This window comes from Bubalus kerabau, chromosome 13 (assembly GCF_029407905.1).
Source record: "Bubalus kerabau isolate K-KA32 ecotype Philippines breed swamp buffalo chromosome 13, PCC_UOA_SB_1v2, whole genome shotgun sequence".
Lineage (NCBI taxonomy): Eukaryota > Metazoa > Chordata > Mammalia > Artiodactyla > Bovidae > Bubalus > Bubalus kerabau.
In genome coordinates this window covers 11,468,316-11,493,842 of record NC_073636.1, presented here as the reverse complement: position 1 = coordinate 11,493,842, position 25,527 = coordinate 11,468,316, and the positions used below count along the sequence as shown (strand labels likewise).

The window sequence follows — 25,527 nt, the reverse complement described above, 5'->3', positions numbered from 1 at the left end:
TTTTCAAAGATTATTTTAGTAAGATGTGATTTAACAAAACCTGGAATATCTTGAACCACTGATGAAAATTAGAGCATCTTTAGAAAGTAAAATGTAAATATAGCCACACTTTAAAAAAGTTTCATTAGCATTTAGTATTTTATGTGTCAGTTCAGTCGCTCAGTTGTGTCTAACTCTGCAAACCGATGGCCTGCAGCAAGCCAGGCTTCCCTGTCCATCGCCAGCTCCTGGAGCCTGCTCAAACTCATGTCCATCGAGTCAGTGATGCCATCCAACCATCTCATCCTCTGACATCCCCTTCTCCTCATGCCTTCAATCTTTCCCAGCATCAGGGTCTTTTCCAATGAATCAGTTCTTCGCATCAGGTGGCCAAAGTATTGGAGCTTCGGCTTCAGGATCAGTCACATGAATATTCAGGACTGATTTCCTCTAGGATTGACTGGTTGGATCTCCTTGCAGTCCCAGAGACTCTCAAGAGTCTTCGCCAACACCACAGTTCAAAAGCATCAATTCTTCGGTGCTCAGCTTTCTTGATGGTCCAACTCACATATCCATCCGTGATTACTGGAAAAACCATAGCTTTGACTAGACAGACCTTTGTCGGCAAAGTAATATCTCTGCTTTTAATATGCTGTGTAGGTGGGTTATAACTTTTCTTCCGAGGAGGAGGCGTCTTTTAATTTCATGGGTACAGTCACCATCTGCAGTGATTTTGGTGCTCCCCCAAATAGTCTGTCACTGTTTCCATTGTTCTCCCATCTATCTGCCATGAACTGATGGGACTGGATACCATGATCTTAGTTTCCTCAATGTTGAGTTTTAAGCCAGGTTTTTCACTCTCCTCATTCCCTTTCTTCAAGAGGATCATTAGATCCTCTTCACTTTCTGCCATAAGGGTGGTGTCATCTACATATGACATTGCTGGAGACGGCAATGGCAACCCACTTCAGTACTCTTGCCTGGAAAATCCCATGGACGGAGGAGCCTGGTAGGCTGCAGTCCATGGGGTCACTAAGAGTCGGACACGACTGAGTGACTTCACTTTTACTTTTCACTTTGATGCATTAGAGAAGGAAATGGCAACCCACTCCAATGTTCTTGCCTGGAGAATCCCAGGGATGGCGGAGCCTGGTGGGCTGCCGTCTATGGGGTCACACAGAGTCGGACACGACTGAAGTGACTTAGCGGCTGCACCTTGGGCTTCCTGTGAAACTTTGCAGGATGACACCTTTAACATTCTTTTGCTCTTAAGATCCTTAAAGGAATCTGAGGCACCACCTTAAGTCTTTCCAGGGTTTTACACTTACAGTCTACAGGTTTTACCTTTAGACCATATTTTCCTGGCAGCACCCTAGATTTGATCTTAGCCCAGAAGCCATTTCTGTACTTTAGCATCATGTGACAATTGGGAATGTGGAGATGCTGTAAAGGGGATACAGTATTGAACCCAGTGAGTCTTGGTTCCTTTATATTGAATAATACTTTTTAATTTTTCTTAGGCTTCCCAGGTGGCTCAGATGGTAAAGTGTCTGCCTGCAATGCAGGAGACCTGGGTTCAATCCTGGGGTCAGGAAGATCCCCTGGAGAAGGAAATGGCAACCCACTCTTGCCTGGAAAATGCCATGGGCGGAGGAGGCTGGTAGGCTACAGTCCATGGGGTAGCAAAGAGTCGGACACAACTGAGCGACTTCATTTTCACTTTCTTTTTTAATTTTTCTGATAGCTTATCCCTCTCATTGATTTACTTTCAGCTGCTTCATGGCAAGAGTCTCTGCCCCCCATGTTTCAGTGTCAGTTTCTTCTCTTGCCTAGAAGCCGACACCGGCAGCATCTTCAAGGACCATCAGGCTTCTGTGTACAATGTCATGAAGCCCATTGGGTTTTCATTTCTTTGCATCCATTCGAGTGCCACTTACCTCCGGCTTCAAAGGCCTTCTCACATGTTTCAGGTCTTTTTAAATTGCAGTACCTCATTTGGGGGCATCATCAACTTGATGGACACAAGTTTGAGCAAGCTCTGGGAGTTGATGGTGGACAGGGAAGCCTGGCGTGCTGCAGTCCATGGGGTCACAAAGAGTCAGATTTGACTGAGCGACTAAACTGAACCTCATTTTTAATATCAGTATCTGTGCCAGTTATTTATTGTTAACAAATTGCATTAGAAACCACCTCAAAGCCTAGTGACTCAAAACAGCATTTCCTTTGTTCACAAGTCTGCGTTGGGGCAAGTCTCAGTGAGTGAGCCCAGCTCATTTCTTCTCCAGTCATATCAGCCAGGATGTCGTGAAGGTGGGGACCAGAGTCATCTGAAGACTTGTTCATGCACATGTCTGGCAGTTAGAGCTGGCTTTTGGAGGGGACATTAGGTGGGGGTGGTCAGTGGGGACACTGAGATGTGCTCAGTATGTGGCCTTGCTTCTTCACAGCATGTTGCCTGATTCTAAGAGTTGGCTTCCCCACAGAGCGAAATTCAGAAGCTATTTAGCTTTAAAACTCACACAGCAGTTTCCCCAGACTCTGTCCAGGAGGAATCAGTTACTAGGACTAGCACATACTTGAGGAGAGGGAATTTCATGAGAAAAGTGTCAAAAAATTTGTAGACATGTTTGAAAACCACCAGCTCCACTCACGTTGACTTAAAAAGTAATCATTCTGTCTCAAGGAAAGTTCTTTCCAACTCACTGTCACTGATAGTCCAGGAAATAGTTTTTGTTTCCTTTGTTTCGTATGTTCTCTTAATCTGTGGAAAGTAACAAAGGGTTAGAAGAATGAGGCATTTTTTGTTGTTGTTCAGAAAAATGTATGGATCATCTCACTAAACTCTTAGGAGATGGGATTTCTTTAACCCTGTGAATCATTTTTCTTTGGAATGCCATTCAAATTAGCAAAAACTGTTTGTGGTTCAGAAAAAGGCTTATTGGATTAGAATCCATATTTAGTCTTTAGAGTCTTATTTTCACAATCTTCTTTTGGGAGGCATTTATTAACTCAGCCCTAGATAACTCAATACAGGATACCTCAAACTTCTTTAAAAACCGTGGGACAAGCTGCGGGAAGGAGTAAGAGACATTCTACTAAGAGGTGACTTGCAGTCATTCTACGGAGGAAAGATAGAAAAGTATTACTGTAGAACAGTAAAAGAGTGTAAAATCAAGTGCAAATGTTTTTAGACTAAGATGATAGTGAAGAATATATTTTGTGACTCTTGGTGGTTTAAAATTCTTTCTTGATTCTTTGAGTTATTCCAGGTCCTACATTCTACAATACAGATACCATCATATGTATTTGATCCTCGGTTTGAGTTAAGCGGTACTCAGTCCACTTCCCTCAGAACCAAATGGCATTGTTTTCTTCTTGCAGATTGATCATCTTCCAGCAGAGCTAGAAATTGCATGTTCACAATGTCTGCACCTGGATGCAAAAAATCGAGTTCTTCAACAGGAGTTATTATCAATGAAAGAATGGCAAAGGAAATGTGAGAAACTAGAGAAAGAGAACAAGAAGTTGGAGCAAGAGGTAGTGAAACTCAAAACTCATATAGAACTGAATATGCACTGGGACGACCCAGAGGGATGGTATGGGGAGGGAGGAGGGAGGAGGGTTCAGGATGGGGAACACATGTATACCTGTGGTGGATTCATTTTGATATTCGGCAAAACTAATACAATTTGTAAAGTTTAAAAATAAAATAAAATTAAAAAAAAAAGGAACTGAATATGATAGAACACACTCAAGTTGAGCAGTATAAATGGGAGATTGAAGAAAGAGCAAGACAGGATCTCGTAGAGAAATTAAAAGAAGTCAACCTATTTTTTGCAGCTTAATTTGTTGATCTGTCATGTACTTGAATTCACCTCACTGTAAATTACATTTTAGATGTATCAGCTTATATGTTTCCTCTACTTCCGTTAGAGCAGTGTGTTTTGTAGATTTCTGGAAGGAAAGGGGCACTTGTTTCTCCTTGTAAATATTTCAGTTTCCATCACAGTTATCAGTAAATTGATCTTTCAGAATGCTTTTCACTAGAGAATCCTTTTACTTATAAGACCAATTGGTATAAAACAAGACTATGAGGATGAAAAAAAATATGTGGTTTAGAACTGGTACCATCCTCTTGGCATTATTCTTAAGTTGTCTTCAATTTCTAAATTTTCACTTCATCCTCTTAGTCTTTGAATTATCCAGTTCCTTAAGTACTACTATAACATTGATTCCACATTAATTTTATAATTCAGATTTAATTCATGTCACATTGACAATGATTATTTTAAAGTTCCACTTTTCTTATTTTCATGTTTAAAATCGCTCTCTGAATTACTGACTCAAAACTAAATGGGACAAATTTGTCCCATAATAATTATAATAATAATTATATTCAGGTTATAATCATTAAAAATGTATCTTTTAAAATTTGACTTAGATACGAGCAGCATCTCAAGAAAACTTACAGCAGGTCCATGAGGAGCATATTGCTTCCATAAGAAGTCAGATGGAACTCAGATTTAAAGACTTGGAATCTGAACTCTCCAAGATGAAAACTTGTCAAGATTCTAATAAAGCAGAGTTGGAAAAATATAAGCAACTCTACCTAGAGGAACTAAAAGTTAAAAAGGCATTGGAAAAAAGACTAGACAAGTAAGTCAAAACCCAGAATCACAGAAAATAAATTTAGTCCATTAATTTCTCTCTGAAGCCTAATTTTTATAGAGCCAGGCTCCCGAGGTGAGTAGGAAGTGAAAGCTAACTGAGAGTCACTGCCTAAGGGCGCCCTGAGAAAAAGGAGTGATAGGGTATCCTTTTAAGTTTCCCTACACTAAGTAAAAGCAGGCTTGTGAAATAGGGGGAATTCACACAGGGGTGAAAGGCAGGGTAATTCACAGAGTTGCTGAAGCTAGCATGGTGACCTGATGAGGGGCGTGTGGAGGCTGGAGAGGGCAGATCCCACCTGCAGTGCCGAGTCCAGGTTTCCGGCCTTCTGAAAGCAGAGCACCCCCAGGACGCCTTTCATAAGCCAAAGAGCAGACAGCAAAGGAGCAGGCACACGAGGACGAGGACGGGCTCTGCTAGTCAATGCCCAAACTGAACATGCACAAGGGAAGCACAGCTGCTCCCGGACAAGGCTGGGGGCTGTGGCTACTTGATGCTGGGATGTGGGGGGCGGCTTATGGAGAAGGAGCTCGGCGGGGCCGGTCTCCCTGCTTGGGAACGCGATGCCTTCACTGTAAAAACATATACTGAACGCTGCTTAGAGCTTTTGCCTTTTTAAATGAAACCAAAAATTCTCTTCAGATTTTTTTTTGATTATGAAATATAGGTGCTGATGTAGGCCCTTGGTAGAAGTGAAGTACCATAAAATGAACTTTGGAAAAGCAGGGGATACTTGTCATTATTCCTGGGGCTGTTTTAGCCCTTTTGTCACCCATTGACTTTCTCATCCTCCCTCGAGATTGTGGCTCTAGGTGATTCCTCAGAACCAAATGCTTAATTTCTCCGAGGTCATGAGAGAAACGTATGTGCAAGGGTGGTGAGAGGAAGCACTTGAACGTGGCTTGGTGGGACGGGGTGTTTCTTCATCCCTGAACTGTTTCCCGGAGGCAGGTGTGTCCCAGAGGTGAGGCCACCTCCCTTTCTCTCCGACGCCCTTTCTCTCCTCTCCCAACTGTGACTTGTTACTTGAGGAGCCCCAGACACATGTGTACTTCTTTAGAGCAAGGTTACAGCTATCTTTGTTTACAAGAGGTCTGCTCTGTGTTTCCGGCGTTCAAATGGCTTAATAGGACATTCCGTTTACTATATGGCAACTTAACAAATGCAAGTCATTTAGGGAAGCATGAACGAAATTGGTGTTTTCCCGTCTTCCACAGGACTAATGAGAGGCTGGCAGAGACGAGCACCAAACTTGAGGTGCAGAAACAGCAGAACAGGTCTTTACTGAGCACTCTCACCACGAGGCCAGTCCTGGAGCGCCCTGGCATTGGAAATTTCAATAATACTAGAATGTTCAATTCAAATCTTTGTCCAAGAGCAAACCTAGAGTTTTCTACTTCAGTTCCACTCCCTTCAAATAGCAGCATGGTGACTTACCTGCTCAAGGTTAGTTCTAATATTTTTTTTCCCTTGGGTTTCAGATTTCTTACATGAATGATTCTTGGTTTTAATTTGAACTTCTGAGTTGTTTATTTGACTTATGCACACTAAGTAAAAGCCATAATTAATGAACATTTTGATTGTTTTTCCCCTAGATTTCTCGATTTTAGAAATACTTATTAACTTCTTAAATTTCTTGAAAATCTGGATTTAAATTCTACTATAGAAATGAAATCTTATTGCCAAGTAACCAAAAGTGTACTTTCAGATGTTTGACTTACTTTCTAATTGATTTCACTTTGGCGGTGGTTCAGAATCATTTCCGAGCTCTGCTGCACCCACCGTGGTTTTTCTGCCTTTAAGCATAAGTGAATGACTGGCGTCTAAACACTAACCACTTATGGGTGATTTTTTATTTGAACAAATCCTAGATAAATCCTTTTTATGGGTTAAACAAACTTGTAATACTAAATCAAAAGATTAATTTCTAGTTTTAGATGATCATTTTTTGTCATTTTCTTCCACAAGAGTACATCTTTAATTACTATTTTACTGACAGAATTTTGCTTTAAATTTCTAAAACATATCTTGCTGAGCAGTTGTAGAATGTTTCTAAGTTTGTAGTTAAATCAAATATTTAAAACTTGTAAATGAAGCTCACTTTTGCCTTTGTCTTGACATCACCTGGATGAATGATGACTGAGATAGTAATGACAGGGAGTCTTTAAATTGGAACTAGTTTTCATCGTGTAATCATTGTGATTAAAATATCCAGTCAGTGCACACGAGTTTATGGTTTTGATGCTGATTTCATGATGTTGGTGATGCAGAGAAAAGTTCAGTTCAGTTCAGTCACTCAGTCGTGTCTGACTCTTTGCTACCCCATGGACTGCAGCACGCCAGGCTTCCCTGTCCATTACCAACTCCCGGATCTTACTCAGACTCATGTCCATCGAGCTGGTGAGGCCTTCAAATCGTCTCATCCTGTGTCATCCCCTTCTCGCCCCTCCCGCCTTCAATCTTTCCCAGCACCAGGTTCTTTTCCAGTGTATCGGTTCTTCACATCAGGTGGCCAAAGTATTGCAGTTTCAGCTTCAACATCAGTCCTTCCAGTGAATATTCAGGACTGATTTTCTTTTGGATGCACTGGTTAGATCTCCTTGCAGTCCAAGGGACTCTCAAGAGTCTTCTCCAACACCACAGCTCAAAAGCATAGATTCTTTGGTGCTCAGCTTTCTTTATAGTCCAACTTTCACATCCAGAGAAAGGTAGCCCTTGTTAAGTGCCGTCTCAACCTGTTTTCTCATTTGGCTTCTTGCCATCATAGAAGAGGAATCCAAGGTTTCTTTGACAGCACTGCAGCTACGTTGGGTCTTAGTACTTGAGAGCCGTGAACCTGGAGGACGTGCTTTAGCTGTGCAGTCACAGCGGGCCTCCGAACACTTCATCCCAAGTCAGACACTTCCCCACGCAGGCCTAAGAGGTGGAAGCAAACGCTTGATCCCCGTCCCTGGGGCAGGCTGCCTACTGCAGACCCACGTTCACGGTGCTGTGGGCACATACATCTTTTCAAAGAAGAGATTCAGAACCAAGCAAACACTTCTTAGTTTCTTCTCCCAAACTCACCCGTTAGGTAAAACTCCCCACTTCCATGAGGAGACTAGGAGTATAACACCTCCCCTTGAAACTTCAGGCTGAGGAAATGAAGTTCAACTGCAATTTCTGACTGGATTTAGATTATAGTTGAGATTACACTCATACTTTTTTGTATATACTAACTAATGATGAGAGCTTGGATAGAAGTATGTTAGACAGTAAAGAGCGGAGAAGGCAATGGCACCCCACTCCAGTACTCTTGCCTGGAAAATCCCATGGATGGAGGAGCCTGGTGGGCTGCAGTCCATGGGGTCACTAGGAGTCGGACACGACTGAGCGACTTCCCTTTCATTTTTCACTTTCGTGCATTGGAGAAGGAAATGGCAACCCACTCCAGTGTTCTTGCCTGGAGAATCCCAGGGACAGGGGAGCCTGGTGGGCTTCCATCTAAGGGGTCGCACAGAGTCGGCCATGACTGAAGTGACTTAGCAGCAGCAGCAGCAGCAGACAGTAAAAAGAGATCTGTTTTGTGTTTTACATTTTGTCCTAAATAATGCAAAAAGTGGGTAATTCATTTGTTGATGAATTTTAATAAGCCAGGTTTTTATTTACCTGGAGGAAACGAACATCCTTTTAAGGATGAATCTCTTCAGTTTTGGCCTGCTTGATTCAACTAAAGATTTTCTCCTTCAAGTTCCCTGTCCTGTGTTTAAGAAACTGTTATGCTGTGTAAATTAACTATATGGACTGCTACAAATAGGAGTTCGATAATTTATTCTTGTTCATGCCTTTAAGACATAATTTAGTTCAAAAGCTACTATGTCATGTCATATCAGAGGCATTATTGAACTATATAATAAGGTTTTACATATTCATTTTCTCTATGATTTAGTTAGAATTTATATGTTTTTTTCTTAATATGAGGAAGTAGCTGGCATAAGACTCTGGACTCAGTAAGAAGGCCATTGGCTTTGTTACTACTTTTGTAGAATTAGGAACTTTGACTAAATCAATGACTCTCATACCTTAAAAAAAAATTTTTTTTTTCAAAATAGACAAGCTTTCTTTAAAACAAAACAAAACAAAAACTGTTGCGTGGAACTGTATTATATAAAATGGAGACAAGTATACAGCCCTTTAGATAAGGAGCGTTCAGAGACCCTGGCAGATGTGACTTCTGTTTCTCAACCCTGCAGTGACCCCTGTGGGACCTTCTCCCTCTATGAGACATAGTTTGGAAACTAGCACTTATGAGAGAATTCTTCTCACTAAACATCTTCAGAATTAAATCTCGCTGGTACATTGTTTTCTTGTGTATAATCTTCTCACCTTTCTATGTTTTCCTTAAATGGAAAAGTTTAAAGAAAATTGCAGATGTGTTCTCCTTGTTAACATTCAACTTCAAACTACTTCCTCCATTTGAACATTACCCTCACCTAGAAATCAAAATAAAGGTCTCAGAAGTACATATTTAGGGCAAGAGCTGCTGGAGAAGAAGATAGTAATCTTGTGAATTGTTCCTAGGATTATGGGTCTTTCTGTAACCTCTGAAATTTTGTGTACTCGATAGACTGACATTTATTGTACTTTTATCAAATTAATCTAAATAGCATGCCATATATATGTTCTCTGTTAGCTAAAAGCAGAGTAAGTAGGAATTCATTTTCTTTTATTTATGTGATTATTTTTCTTCTACATAATCTTCAAGTTAGGTCTAGTCTCTAAAAGTGTTAAATGTCACATGTAGTAAGTTGTGTATCATTTCTATGATAATATCCCTTGTTTAACTTAAGCATAAATAATATTTGACTTATTTCAGACACGGCGGAAGTTGGAAAAGAGTATAACTAGAGAACTAGAAGAAGGTATGTTGCCAAAACGTATGAATTAAATTTAGACATTGATTTCTGAAATACTGTAAAGAATAAGTGGCATCTCTTTTCATTGTTTGTATAACAAATGCTATGTTGTATACTTTTTCTTATACATAGCTAATGAAGAATGTGAACACATGAGCAATCATAGTGAAAAATAGCCTTATTCCTTATTTATTTATTATGTTCCATAGCTTTAAAAAAATCTGAAAAGGTCTGTGTATTTCTTTTCCTTTCTGGGTATATCCTTCCTCTCCTTCTGCCCCCCCTGTGGAACTGTCAGCCTCCACGCTGACACTATTCTCAGAAAACACGGAGTTCCTCAGCATCTCAAGTGTCTGGTAGTGGTTCAGGCTAGGAAGCCCAGACTCAAGCAGTCACGTTGGTGTAGCTGTCACTTGGGGGGTGACTTTAAAATTTTCCTGTCATTCACTTTCTCACTAGTTTATCTTTTGCCCTCAGAAAGGACTCCAAACACCCACATCAATTTGGGTCCTGCCAAAGTAGTCAGCCTTATCTCCTTACCACCCTCCTCTGCCCCTCAACTCTGCATCTAACCAGACAGACTGTGTAGGAGCCCACAGGTGCGCTTCCTCACCTCCGGTCTTGTACGTGCTTCTCCCCTCCATCTCCTGTACTTTTTCCTGTCCTTCAGGTAGCTACTTCCATAGCACCTCCACCAAAAAGCTGGCAGTATCGACACAAAGCTGGCTGTCCCTTCTGAGTATTCCTTGTGCCATCTTTTGTATCTGTCTCAGTATTTATGCCTCTGTATGGAAATTGCCTGTTCATCTATTTTTCCACTTTATAGCGTGTCGTTTTCAGGGTGCACTGGGTCACCTTCATCTTTTACTTCCAGTGCTTGTCACAGCACCCTTGTGCATAGTTACTGAGTAAATGAATGAAGAATGAGAAAACCAGAAGCTCTGATACTCAGCCACACATTCAACCATGGGCAGATAATGCAGTTATCTTGTATTTTGTGTCATGTCATATATAGATATGTTTCATTCTTCAGAATACTAGGAAAGGTCTCAGGCAATTTTTTTGCTTTGTTTTAGCTAATACTTTGTGAATTCAAGTATTTTAGATAAAGAATATAATTCTCTCTCTTTCCAGGTGCTGCTGAATTTGAATCTGAATTCTCTAGATTGTCCTCTCTATTATCTACAGGTGGATCAAATCTATATCAGGACCTACCTGTGAAAACATCAAAATAATATATACAGATTCTGAAGAAAAAAATATATGATTTGAAACTCAATAGTCAAAATTTCCCTACTGGACTGTTTCCATGAGATTTTAGTTGTTTCCCATTAAACATGATGAGAAAATGTTTATTAAAGGAAAATATTTTTGTATTATGTGTGTATCATGAAAACTGATATGGCATTTTAAGCCATGTTTCTCTGCATCTAACTTACTTTTAAGCAGAAACATCAGCACTGTTGAGTTTTCCACGTTCAAAGTGAAAGTGTTAGTCACTCAGTCGTGTCTGACTCTTTGTGAGCCCATGGATAGCCCACCAGGCTCCTATGTCCCTGGAATTCTCCAGACAAGAATAATGGATTGGGAGCCATTCCCTTCTCCAGGGGATCTTCCAGACCCTGGGATCAACCGGAGTCACCTGCATTGCAGTTGGATTGTTAACCATAAGAGCCACCAGAGACGCCCTTTACAGACTCAGACTGAGCCCTGATACCAGCTGTTTAAACAGCAACAAAAAACCAAACTTGTCATTACTATTTAGTGGTGTTGATTGATAGCTTTTTTGTACTTTCCAGTTTTTATCACTGTACATAGACCTAAAGATGTCGCTACTGCTGTTATGGCTACTGTCAGTGTTTTGAGGTATTATAACTGTTAATAGTGGCATAAAACTTACTATATGTAACTTTGAACACTGATTCATAGATCTTTCCTCATGGGAAATAAGATTTGCCAGAGTTTTTGCCTTTAAATGAATTAACTTGTCCTAATTTTTATTTTTAATCAGAGGATATTCACTTTACAATATTGTGATGGTTTCTGCCTTACATCAACCTGAATCAGCCATAGATACACATATGAACCCTCCTTCCTGAACCACCCTCCCACCTCCCTGCCGATTCCAGCCCTCTACTTTGTCACAAATCACCAGGTTTGGGTTCTCTGCATCATACAGCAAATTCCAAAAAAAAAACACATGTACCCCAGTGTTCATTGCAGTTATGTCCATAGCTTTAAAAAAAAGTCTATGGATTTCTTTCATTCTTTTCATTCTGTGTATTTTCTAGCATTAACAATCAGAGAAGGCAATGGCACCCCACTCCAGTACTCTTGCCTGGAAAATCCATGGACAGAGGAGCCTGGTAGGCTGCAGTCCATGGTGTCGCTAAGAGTCGGGAACGACTGAGCGACTTCACTTTCACTTTTCACTTTCATGCATTGGAGAAGGAAATGGCAACCCACTCCAGTGTTCTTGCCTGGAGAATCCCAGGGATGGGGGAGCCTGGTGGGCTGCCATCTCTGGGGTCGCACAGAGTCGGACACGACTGAAGCGACTTAGCAGCAGCAGCAGCATTTACAATAGCTAGGGCATGGAAGCAACCTAAATGTCCATCAACAGATGAATGGATAAAGAAGTTGTGTATTATTCAGCTCTAAAAAGGAATGCATTTGAGTCCATTTTAATTGACTTTTGATTTACTTTTGGAAAGAGTCTTAAAATTAGAGAAAAGTTCCCCATAGATAAATAAGATTTGCCGAAGACTTTTCACCTTTTCTTTACGTATCAACCTACCTATTGTTGTTTGATTTTTGGAAAAAGTCTTAAAACTAGGGAAAAGTTCCAAGCACCAGACAGACATTTTCACAAAACTCCCCTATCTCCCATATATCCATCCTAAAGTACCATTTATCTTTCCGAAATGTTATTTGTTCTCCCATAAGTGCCCCTCCCCGCCAAGTCACCTGTTTTTCGGAAGATGCCTTTATCTCCTACTCCCTGTCATTTATTAAGTAGTATATCAACTCCCAGTTGTAGCCTCCCCTTCAAGTCACATTTCTGTGTGAAGCTTTGCATGTTGTTGTTATAGTCCACTCGATCAGTTGTGTCCAACTCTTTGTGACCCCATGGACTGCAGCATGCCAGGATTCCCTGTCACTGTCTCCCAGAGTTTGCTCATATTCATGTCCATTGAGTCGAAGATGCCATCTAACCATCTCATTCTTTGTTGCCCACTTTTCCTCCAGCCATCAATCTTTCACAGCATCAGAGTCTTTTCCAATAAGTTGGCTCTTTACATCAGGTGGCCAAAGTATTGGAGCTTTAGCATCAGTCCTTCCAATGAACATATTCAGGGTTGCTTTCTTTTAAGGTTGACTGGTTTGTTCTCCTTGCTGTCCAAGGGACTCTCAAGAGTCTTCTCCAGCACCACAGTTTGAAAGCATGAATTCTTCGGTGCTCAGCCTTATGGTCCAAATGTCACATGTGTACATGACTGCTAGAAAGCCATTAAGTGTTTTTTCTCATGGTTATCTGCTTTTAACAATTTAATTTGCAGATTCCCAAACACTGAACCTAACCGGGTGGAGGAAGTGTTTTCCTCCACAATTCCAAGAGCTGACAAGTTACTAATGCTCAGTTAATCCCGATCCCCTTTTCCTTCTGTCCTCTCAGTGTCTGAATGGGCAGAACTCCAGTTTCATGTGAGACTGCTGAGCCTTCTCCCGCCTCACTCCACGCGTCTCAGTGCTGCACTGCCCAGTGACCCTGCTACTTTATTTCGTTGATTTGTATCTTCTAATGATGATTTCAGATCTTCTTTCTATAAATTTCTCACCCTGCTGTTCCCCTCACTTGCCCCAGACAATCTTAGGTACCACAACAAACTTCTTGAAAGGTTTGCCTGTGTCTCTAGCAACTCTAGACTGTCATCTCTCTCTTTCCCTCAAAACTGCTCCCAAGCCACTGATGACTTCCACGTCACTGAATCAAAGCCACACCTTTCCAGTCCTTGTTTGTCTGAATTTCTCCTTCCTCTTGGCGTTCACTGTCACTCACTTCTTTGAGACACTCTCTTTTGGCTGGGCTTTCAGTATTCATTCCTTTTATCCTGAAGGCACGGACATGTCGTTGTGATCAGAGACACAGTTCTTACTAAATATCTCACAGGAAACATACAGGCGTTGCCCCCTCGCCCAGGACTGCACCTGAGGTCGTGTGCTGAGAGCAGGTCAGTTGTTCCACACCAGCAGGTGCAGGATGGCAGGAAACCTTGTCCCTGCTGCTGAGAAGGGCCTTTTCCTCTCCTGGGAAGGATCTCCTCCTTACTCTGGCCTTTGATATGTAAGTAAAGCTGTTACCCACCCGAAAGGGGCCATCTGCCAAGTGTCGCTCTGCCAATGGAATTAGTTGTGTTGAGGAGCAAAGGAACTGAAAGCTGGGTGCCCCGCTGTGCAGCCCAGGCTCTCCAATAGGCCGCGGGTGGGGCTGCTCCATAGCGCTCTGGTCAGCAGGGCGGGGGTGGAGTCGGAGGGCTCTGGGAGCAGAGACAGGCGCAGCTGCTCCAGGTAAATGGGGCTCACAGGGCTCGTTGCCATCTTGCATTAAGGTGTCCTGTGCTGCGTCTACACACACGGCCCCCCTACCCCAAGCAGAAGGGTCCACCAAGCAGGTTCACACCAGGAACTGTGGTTTGAAAGGCTGGGAGCAAGGCCTCTGCAGGTATCACCCTGTGAGCAAGAGAAACCAGACTAAGCATAAGGGAAAGGAGGTTAATATTTTTATTCCTAAGTTGGTTTTTTTCTTTTCTTTTCTTTTTTTAACCTGGTAACTGTTCATAGGCTTTGCTGGTAACAAAATCTCTCAAGGAGCCAGATCTTGGCCTCATCCCTCCTTGAAATATAAATTCTCAATGAGACAGAGCGCCTTCGGGGGACCTACCCTGAGCTATAATATTTAGTCTCCTTGGGGAGATGAGACTATGAATCCTTTCAGGTTGGAGCAATTAATTAGATGAATGGCTGGAGGTGTGAGAGACAAAGAGCCTCTGAGAAACCCCAGGGAAGCTTATTTCCCCACAGTTTCCCCACTTGTTCCTAAAGAGTTTTAGGCCGCAATTCTGCCACTGTAACCAGTCCAAGGAAACTTGAAGTTGATGGGCACCAAATCCTTTTGGCTTGTCTTAGGCAACAGTTAATCAGCAAGACCCTTACCTAGCAAAAGAAGTTGGTCTCAGCAGAAGTCCCCCAAGTCTTAGATTCAGGCATCTAAGCAAGTCCCCCCAAGCTTTCGGGACTATTTTGGGAAGCAGGTGGTTTCCGTATTAACCTTTTCTACCTGACCCAGGGCATTGTAGGGAAGCAAAATTTGTCACCCCAAAATGTGTCTCTTTGTCAAGGGAATGACTTTAGGCAGAATATTTTTAAGAAACAAAAGACTCAGTCTTTCTTTTGACTACCTCCTTAACTGTTGAATAGTTTAGATAAAGGGGCTGGCCCAGGAAGAGAGCTACCAGAGATACCGAGAAAAAAATGTGGGCCAGGTTGTGGACAGGGGAACTCCAAATATTTACAGAGAGTTCCAAACACTTGCTTTTCCATTACCTTGTGATTCACCTTCCTCCACTTTGTATCCCCAAACCACTACCCACAACATCCTCCTAAATGCTGAAGATGGCATTTAAGGTGAGGGTTTCAACCATTCTGATGAGTTACTCAGGTTTTCTGGTGCTCACCCATATGTACAGAAGTATACATGTTGTTAACCTCTTGTTTGCTTTTCTTCCTGTTAATCTGTCTCATGTTAAGTTGATTCTCAATCCACCAGATGAATTTAGAAGGGTAAAGTTTTTGCTCTCCTCAACAGCACACACCTGAGTACAGGGAGCTACGCTAATTTACAACTGGCATAGGCTTTGCCTCGTCTGCAAGGAAGAGATCTCTGGCAAACTGTGATCCATACAGCAGCACCAGCCAGTGAGCTGATGCTCACCTGAAGGCCTTAGACATAGGTAGGGTCACTGTGTTACCCAGCCGCATCGCTTCCTGCAGGATAGGCTGATAAATCAGGAGATGAGTTGTTGGGGCAAGCAATAGCAACTTTGTTTGGAAAGCTGGTAGATCAAGGTAAAATGGTGGACTCATGTTCCCAAGAACCATCTTGGCTGAGTTAGAATTCAGGCTTGTTTTATACTAAAAGGAGTAATATACAAAGTCGCAAAGAGTCGGACACAACTGAGTGACTGAACTGAACTGAACTGATTCTCATTGGTGTGAAATTATACCTCATTGTAGTATTTCTGCATTTCCCTAATTACTAGTGATGTGGAGCATCCTTTCTGAGCATTCTTTAATGTGCTTTTTGAACATCTGTCAGTATTCTATAGAGAAAAGTCTACTTAGATCTTACACTCATTTATTGATTGGGTTGTTTGTATTTTGATATTTAGCTCCTTGAACTGTTTGAATATTTTGGAGATTAATCCTTTGTCATTTGCATCATTTCCGAATATTGTCCCCCATTCTGTGGGTTCTCTTCTGTCTTCTTTATGATTACCTGTAATGTGCAGAAGCAAAGTTTAATTAGATCTGACTGGCTTATTTTTGTTTTTGTTTTCATTATTCTAAGAGGTGAGTGAAAAAACATACTGCTGTGATTTATGTCAGAGAGTACTCTGCCTATGTTCTCCTATAAGAGTGTTGTGGGGTCTGACCTTATATTTCAGTTCAGTTCAGTCACTCACTCGTGTCTGACTCTTTGGGACCCCATGAAGCACAGCATGCCAGGCCTCCCTGTACATCACCAACTCCTGGAGTTCATTCAAACTCATGTCCATCAAGTCCATGATGCCATCCAGCCATCTCATCCTCTGTCGTCCCCTTTTCCTCCTGCTCCCAATCCCTCCCAGCATCAGAGTCTTTTCCAATGAGTCAACACTTTGCATGAGGTGGCCAAAATACTGGAGTTTCAGCTTTAGCATCATTCCTTCCAAAGAACTCCCAGGGCTGATTGCCTTTAGAATGGACTGGATGGATCTCCTTGCAGTCCAAGGGAGTCTCAAGAGTCTTTTCCAACAGCACAGTTCAAAAGCATCAGTTCTCCAGTGCTCAGCGTTCTTCACAGTCCAACTTTCACATCCATACATGACCACTGGAAAAACCATAGCCTTGACTAGATGGACCTTTGTTGGCAAAGTAATGTCTCTGCTTTTGAATATGCTATCTAGGTTGGCCATAACTTTCCTTCCAAGGAGTAAGCATCTTTTAATTTCATGGCTGCAATCACCATCTGCAGTGATTTTGGAGCCCCCAGAAATAAAGTCTGACACTGTTTCCACTGTTTCCCCATCTATTTCCCATGAAGTGATGGGACCAGATGCCATGATCTTAGTTTTTTGAATGTTGAGCTTTTTTAAAAAAATTTTTTATTACTATTATTATTTTTTACTTTACAAAATTGTATTGGTTTTGCCATACATCAACATGCATCTGCCATGGGTGTACATGTGTTCCCCATCCTGAACCCCCCTCCCACCTCCCTCCCCATACCATCCCTCTGGGTCATCCCAGTGCACCATCCCCAAGCTTCCTGTATCCTACATCGAACCTGGACTGGCGATTCGTTTCTTATATGATATTATACATGTTTTCATGTCATTCTCCCAAATCATCCCCCCTCTCCCTCTCCCTCTCCCACAGAGTCCAAAAGACTGTTCTATACATCTGTATCTCTTTTGCTGTCTCGCATACAGGATTGTCATTACCATCTTTCTAAATTCCATATACATGCGTTAGTATACTGTAATGATGTTTTTCATTCTGGCTTACTTCACTCTGTATAATAGGGTCCAGTTCCATCCACCTCATTAGAACTGACTCAAATGTATTCTTTTTAATGGCTGAGTAGTACTCCATTGTGTATATGTACCACAGCTTTCTTATCCATTCATCTGCTGATGGACATCTAGGTTGCTTCCATGTCCTGGCTATTATAAACAGTGCTGTGATGAACATTGGGGTACACGTGTCTCTTTCAATTCTGGTTTCCTCAGTGTGTATGCCCAGCAGTGGGATTGCTGGGTCGTATGGCAGTTCTATTTCCAGTTTTTTAAGGAATCTCCACACTGTTCTCCATAGTGGCTGTACTAGTTTGCATTCCCACCAACAGTGTAGGAGGGTTCCCTTTTCTCCACACCCTCTCCAGCATTTATTGCTTGTAGGCTTTTGGATAGCAGCCATTCTGACTGGCGTGAAATGGTACCTCAATGTGGTTTTGATTTGCATTTCTCTGATAACGAGTGATGTTGAGCATCTTTTAATGTGTTTGTTAGCCATCTGTTATGTCTTCTTTGGAGAAATGTCTATTTAGTTCTTTGGCCCATTTTTTGATTGGGTCATTTATTTTTCTGGAATTGAGCTGCAAGAGTTGCTTGTATATTTTTGAGATTTGTTGTTTGTCAGTTGCTTCATTTGCTATTATTTTCTCCCATTCTGAAGGCTGTCTTTTCACCTTGCTTATAGTTTCCTTTGTTGTACAGAAGCTTTTAATTTTAATTAGATCTCATTTGTTTATTTTTGCTTTTTTTCCCAATATTCTGGGAGGTGGGTCATAGAGGATCCTGCTGTGATGTATGTCGGAGAGTGTTTTGCCTATGTTCTCCTCTAAGAGTTTTATAGTTTCTGGTCTTATGTTTAGATCATTAATCCATTTTGAGTTTATTTTTGTGCATGGTGTTAGAAAGTATTCTAGTTTCATTCTTTTACAAGTGGTTGACCAGTTTTCCCAGCACCACTTGTTAAAGAGATTTTCTTTTCTCCATTGTATATTCTTGCCTCCTTTGTCAAAGATAAGTTGTCCATAGATGTGTGGGTTTATCTCTGGGCTTTCTATTTTGTTCCATTGATCTATATTTTTGTCTTTGTGCCAGTACCATACTGTCTTGATGACTGTGGCTTTGTAGTAGAGCCTGAAGTCAGGCAGGTTGATTCCTCCAGTTCCATTCTTCTTTCTCAAGGTTGCTTTGGCTACTTGAGGTTTTTTGTATTTCCATACAAGTTGTGAAATTATTTGTTCTAGCTCTGTGAAAAATACTGTTGGTAGCTTGATAGGGATTGCATTGAATCTATAGATTGCTTTGGGTAGTATACTCATTTTCACTATATTGATTCTTCCGATCCATGAACATGGTATATTTCTCCATCTATTAGTGTCCTCTTTGATTTTGGAGAAGGCAGTGGCACCCCACTCCAGTACTCTTGCCTGGAAAATCCCATGGATGGAGGAGCCTGGTAGGCTGCAGTCCATGGGGTTGCTAAGAGTCAGACACAACTGAGCGACTTCACTTTCACTTTTCACTTTCATGCATTGGAGAAGAAAATGGCAACCCACTCCCGTTTCTTGCCTGGAGAATCCCAGGGACGGGGGAGCCTGGTGGGCTGCCATCTATGGGGTCACACAGAGTCAGATATGACTGAAGCGACATAGCAGTAGCAGTTGATTTCTTTCATCAGTGTTTTATAGTTTTCTATATATAGGTCTTTAGTTCCTTTAGGTAGATATATTCCTAAGTATTTTATTCTTTTCGTTGCAATGGTGAATGGAATTGTTTCCTTAATTTCTCTTTCTATTTTCTCATCATTAGTGTATCAGAATGCAAGGGATTTCTATGTGTTAATTTTATATTCTGCAACTTTACTATATTCATTGATTAGCTCTAGTAATTTTCTGGTGGAGTCTTAGGGTTTTCTATGTAGAGGATCATGTCATCTGCAAACAGTGAGAGTTTTACTGAATGTTGAGCTTTAAGCCAACTTTTTCACTCTCCTCTTTCACTTTCATCAAGAGGCTTTTTAGTTCCTCTTCACTTCTGCCATAAGGGTGGTGTCATCTGCATATTTGAGGTTATTGATATTTTCCCAGCAATCTTGATTCCAGCTTGTGCTTCTTCCAGCCCAGTGTTTCTCATGATGTACTCTGCATATAAGTTGAATAAGCAGGGTGACAATATACAGCCTTGACCTGCTCCTTTTCCTATTTGGAGCCAGTCTGTTGTTCCATGTCCAGTTCTAACTGTTGCTTCCTGACCTACATATAGGTTTCTCAAGAGGCAGGTCAGGTGGTCTGGTATTCCCATCTCTTGAAGAATTTCCCACAGTTTATTGTGATCCACACAGTCAAAGGCTTTGGCATAGTCAATAAAGCAGACATAGATGTTTTTCTGGAACTCTCTTGCTTTTTCGGTGATCCAGTGGATGTTGGCAATTTGATCTCTGGTTCCTCTGCCTTTTCTAAGGTCTTTAATTTATTTTGAGATTATTTTTGTGTATGGTGTTAGAGAGTATGGTAATTTCATTCTTATGCTTGTAGCTGTCCATTTTTATCAGCACCACTTATTGAAGAGGCTGTCTTTTCTCCATTGTATAGTCTTACCTCCTTTGTCCTAGATTACTTGACCGTAGGTGCATTGGTTTCTCCCTGGACTTTGTATCTTGTTCCATTGCTCTATTCAATATATTTCTGTTTCTGTGCCAGAACCAGTGTCTTGATTACTTTAGCTTGTAACTAACACAGCCTTGTCTAACTCAATGAAACTAAGCCATGCCGTGTGGGGTCGACAGAGGATGAGATGGCTGGATGGCATCACCAAATCACCGACTCGATGGACATGAGTTTGGGTAAACTCCAGGAGTTGATGATTGCCAGGGAGGCCTGGCGTGCTGTGATTCATGGGGTCACAAAGAGTCGGACATGACTGAGTGACTGAACTGAACTGACTGATAGTCTCAAGTCAGGGAACCTGATTCTCTCAGCTCTTGCTTTTCTTTCTCAAGATTGCTTGGCTATTTGGGATCTTTTTTTCCCATTCACACTGTAAAATTTTTTGTTCTAGTTCTGTGAAAAACATCATTAGGAAGGTGGTGCATTCAATCTGCAGATTGCTTTTGGTAGTATAGTTATTTTGACAGCAGGAAACAATTTGTTCAAGGTGAATCTAGATGGTTCTAGGAAAGGCCAGCATCTTAAAGCATTCAGATGGTCTGCCTGCGACACTTCCTTTTGCTACATTTTTGTGTGATGTGGGTCAAAATGAGAAGCAGACAGGAAAATAGTTGCCTCTCCTGGCATGTGGTAACATTGTGGAATATGAAAATGTGAGTCAAACACAGAGACAGCCCAGTCAAACAGCACCTGAACACAGAGCTGATGTAGGCACTTGTGGGTGTGTACTTGTGCTTCTGAGAAACATTAAGGAATGGAAGTAATGAAACATAGTTCAGAAAAAAAGGTAAAGTGAAAATATTGTATAAAAACCTATAAAAAGAGTAAAAATTTGGAGACAAAAGAGAAAGGAGAGCTCAAGGGAGCAAGAGACCAGGGAACATGGATTAAAGTACTGATGGGAAACTCTAGGAGGTAAGATCCTATGTGTCTATTTCTTGTAGTTCTAATAATAGTACTTGAATTTCAGATGAATATCATAGAAATAGAAGACAAGAAAAAATACACCAAGTCATCTGGAATCAACTCAATAGAATTCTTCATTTCATGGGACTCTATTTACGTTTTATATATTATATTTTACATATCACTTACCTACTGTATTTTATATATGTTTACTTTTAATATGTATATATAAATGACAATGTCAAGTGGTAAGTTTTGAACTTTCAGTGATACCAAAGAGAGAGTTGCAGGAATTTAGGAGACTTTGCATGGATGTGAGCTAGTGTGGTCAGGAGAGAAGGACAGCTCTGGGAGGGGCTGGGACATGGCCTGGGGCCTGACTGATGGGGAGTGAACAGGATACTTGAAGTGAACAGAATTTGCTTCCTATGATAGTTGTTAAGCAAGGAGATTATTAACATCCATAAACCTACAGTAAAGGTGCAGAGTGGCAAAGCATGGCCAGCAATTAAAAGAATAATCTTGTTAATGACCTTCAGAGGAGTTACAAAGGATGAGAAGCCTGAAGTTCCAGACTCAGCAACGTCATCTTGTTTTTTCAGTGTTCTGGTGCCAATTGTACCATTTTTTAAAAAAGAATAATTAACAAGTTGGTAAATGGTAGGAGAGCTTGACATGACATATTTTTTATGTATATAACCTGTTCTTCACAGATCCATATTTATTTCGTCCAGCTGCTTTTCAAAGTTAAAATTGTCTACACATGAAGGGCGTAGAGAGTTAACATCTTCAGAAGAGGATCAGGACAATTTGAAACCAAAGCAGGATTAGTCTAATTAAAAGTTAGACTAATAAAGAGAGTTGTATTCCTCAAGACTTATGCTTAGACACATTATTTTTAGCTATATTTTGCCTATCTCATTACATGAAAAAAATTTGAATCTCGTTACTTTGTTTTCTTTACTCAGCTCTTCTTCCCAGCATCCTACTGAAGCATTGAAAACAAAATATTTAGGCCGATTTTGTCCAGGAGTTTTCACTGAGTATGTAGAGAAGGGGTGTTACTGCATCATACTACACTTGGTTAGAAAGAAGATCTACTCTGCAAGCAGCCTATTGTTTTTTTTTCCCCCTTTGTAATTGATTTTTAGTTTTTTAACCTGTTTTATATTGTAGTATAGCCTATTAGCAATGTTGTGATAGTTTCAGGTGCACAGCTAAGGGACTCAGCCATACGTATACCTGTACCTATTCTCTGGAGCACCATTTACAACAGCCAAGACATGGAAACAACCTAAATGTTTATCAACAAAGGAATGAATAAAGAAGATGAGTACATGTATACAATGGAATATTACTCAGCCACAATAAAGAGCAAATAATGCCATATGCAGCAACATGATGGACCTAGAGATTATCATACTAAGTCAGTTCAGTTTCAGTTCAGTCACTCAGTTATGTCCGACTCTTTGTGACCCCGCGAATCACAGCATGGCAGGCTTCCCTGTCCATCACCAACTCCCGGAGTTCACTCAGACTCATGTGAATCAAGTCAGTGATGCCATCCAGCCATCTCATCCTCTGTCGTCCCCTTCTCCTCCTGCCCCCAATCCCTCCCAGCATCAGAGTCTTTTCCAATGAGTTAACTCTTCACATGAGGTGGCCAATGTACTGGAGTTTCAGCTTTAGCATCATTCCTTCCAAAGAAATCCCAGGGCTGATCTCCTTCAGAATGGACTGGTTGGATCTCCTTGCAGTCCAAGGGACTCTCAAGAGTCTTATCCAACACCACAGTTCAAAAGCACCAGTTCTTTGGTGCTCAGCTTTCTTCACAGTCCAACTCTCACATCCATACATGACCACTGGAAAAACCATAGCCTTGACTAGATGGACCTTTGTTGGCAAAGTAATGTCTCTGCTTTTCAATATGCTGTCTAGGTTGGTCATAACTTTTCTTCCAAGGAGTAAGCATCTTTTAATTTCATGGCTGCAGTCACCATCTGCAGTGATTTTGGAGCCCCCCCAAATAAAACAAAAACAATACCCAGTTGTGGATGTGACTGGTGATAGAAGCAAGGTCCAATGCTGTAAAGAACACTATTGCATAGGAACCTGGAATGTCAGGTCCATGAATCAAGGCAAATTGGAAGTGGTCAAACAGGAGATGGCAAGAGTGAACGTCGACATTCTAGGAATCAGTGAACTAAAATGGACTGGAATGGGTGAATTTAACTCAGGTGATCATTATATCTACTACTGCAGGCAGGAATCCCTCAGAAGAAATGGAGTAGCCATCATGGTCAACAAAAGAGTCCAAAATACAGTACTTGGATGCAATCTCAAAAACGACAGAAGGATCTCTGTTCGTTTCCAAGGCCAACCATTCAATATCACAGTAATCCAAGTCTATGCCCCAACCAGTAACGCTGAAGAAGCTGAAGTTGAACGGTTCTATGAAGACCTACAAGACCTTTTAGAACTAACACCCCAAAAAGATGTCCTTTTCATTATAGGGGACTGGAATGCAAAAGTAGGAAGTCAAGAAACACCTGGAGTAACAGGCAAATTTGGCCTTGGAATATGGAATGAGGCAGGGCAAAGACTAATAGAGTTTTGCCAAGAAAATGCACTGGTCATAGCAAACACCCTCTTCCAATGACACAAAAGAAGACTCTACACATGGATAGCACCAGATGGTCAACACCGAAATCAGATTGATTATATTCTTTGCAGCCAAAGATGGAGAAGCTCTATACAGTCAACAAAAACAAGACCAGGAGCTGACTGTGTCTCAGATCATGAACTCCTTACTGCCAAATTCAGACTGAAATTGAAGAAAGTAGGGAAAACCACTAGACCATTCAGGTATGACCTAAATCAAATCATACTAAGTCAGAGAAAGACAAATACCATTACTGATATCATCCATATGTAGAATCTCATCTAAAAAATGATACAAATGAACCCATCTACAAAATAGAAACAGAGTCACAGATTTCAAAAACAAATTTAGGGTTACCAAAAGGGAAATGTGGTTGGGGAGGGGTAATTAGGAGCTTGGGATTAAGATACCCTTATATAAAATAGATAGCCAACAAGGAACTACTGTATAGCACAAGGAACTCAATATTCTGTAATAATCTACATGGGTAAAGTATCTGAAAAAGAATGGATATATGTATAACTAAATCGTTTTGTTGTACATTTCAAACTAACACAGCATTCGGAATCAGCTATACTTCAATAAAATGAAAAAAAATTTTAAGTAGATTCTTCTAAATTAGAATTCAAGGCCAAAATGACATCTGAAAAATCCCAGATATTTGGAAACTAAAGTAGCGTACAAAGCAATGAAATAAGAGAATACATTTAGAATTGACTGAAAATGAAAACATTAAAATTTGTGGGGGTGGAGCAAAAGCTTTGGGGGAAATTGATAGCAATGTATAACTGGATTATGAAAGAGGTAGGCAAGAAAACTGAAGTGCATTGCCATGCCCTCCTCGAGGAGATCTTCCTGACCCAGGGATCAAACTCTCGTCTCTTACGTCTCCTGTATTGTCAGGTGGATTCTTTACCATTGAGCCACCTGGGAATCCCATGTAAGAGGTATACATGTTATTAAACATCGGTTTTTCTCTTGGTAATCTGTCTTTTATTACAGAAGGTGGGGGGTACCAAGAACCTAGAAGGGCAGAGGAAAAATTGTTTTCCCTCTCATGCACATGCAGTGGAACACGACTCAACCATAGAAAGGAACAAACCATCAACCCTTGAAAGACATGGGTAAATCTTACATGCATATTGCTAAGTGGAAGAACTCAATTTGAAGAGACTGCACACAATATGATCCCATTTATGACATTCTAGGAAACGAAAGCTACGTAGATGATATGTAGATCAGGCTATGGGGGTTTGAAGTATTCCATGTGATACTTCAGGATGGATACCTGTCACTGGGCATTTGTCTAAGCTCATCAATTTGTATAGCCCTTGGGAGTTAATCTGTTCAAATTTAGTTATTTAGGGTATAGGAGAGTTGCAGGATTGAATACACAATGTGACAGAATCTATCCATGTTAGAAATATATGGGAAAAAACCTTACTGTAGGGGATGGGTTAGAGGAAGGCATGGTAACCTATTTCAGTATCCTTGCCTGCAGAATCTCCGAGGACAGAGGAGCCTGGACGGCTACAGTCCATGGAGTCATAAAGAGTCAAAAAACTGAGCGACTAAACAGCAGAGAGAATGGGGAAAAATTGGTGACCTAAGTAAAATTTGAAAATGAACAAAACCTGCAGACTAAAAGCAAAATCAATTCAATTCAGTTCAGTCGTTCAGTTATGTCCGACTGTTCGCAACCCCATGGACCACAGCACGCTAGTTCTCCCTCTCCATCACCAACTCCCAGAGTTTATCCAAACTCATCTCTATTGAGTCGGAGAGGCCATCCAACCATCTCATCCTCTGTCGTCCCCTTCTCCTCCTGCCCTCAATCTTTCCCAGCCTCAGGGTCTTTTGCAATGAGCCAGCTTTTCGCATCAGGTGGGCAAAGTATTGGAGTTTCAGATTCAACATCA

At 41.1% G+C, this 25,527-nt stretch overlaps 1 protein-coding gene across 2 annotated transcripts in view; it reads left to right on the top strand.

The window, feature by feature from the left end:
• LOC129625327 (ankyrin repeat domain-containing protein 26-like) overlaps positions 1 to 11,489 on the top strand; it is a 79,157-nt gene extending 67,668 nt beyond the window's left edge. The window contains exons 30-34 of one of the 2 annotated variants that reach the window (XM_055543477.1): positions 3,361 to 3,516; positions 4,421 to 4,635; positions 5,865 to 6,093; positions 9,503 to 9,548; positions 10,677 to 11,489. In XM_055543477.1, coding sequence (XP_055399452.1) covers positions 3,361 to 3,516; positions 4,421 to 4,635; positions 5,865 to 6,093; positions 9,503 to 9,548; positions 10,677 to 10,777 — 747 coding nt within the window. In that variant the 3' untranslated portion in view covers positions 10,778 to 11,489. Of the gene's footprint in view, positions 1 to 3,360; positions 3,517 to 4,420; positions 4,636 to 5,864; positions 6,094 to 9,502; positions 9,549 to 10,676 lie in introns of those variants that run through there. The other variant, XR_008701352.1, reaches the window with a different exon arrangement.
• Positions 11,490 to 25,527: the final 14,038 nt, after the last annotated feature.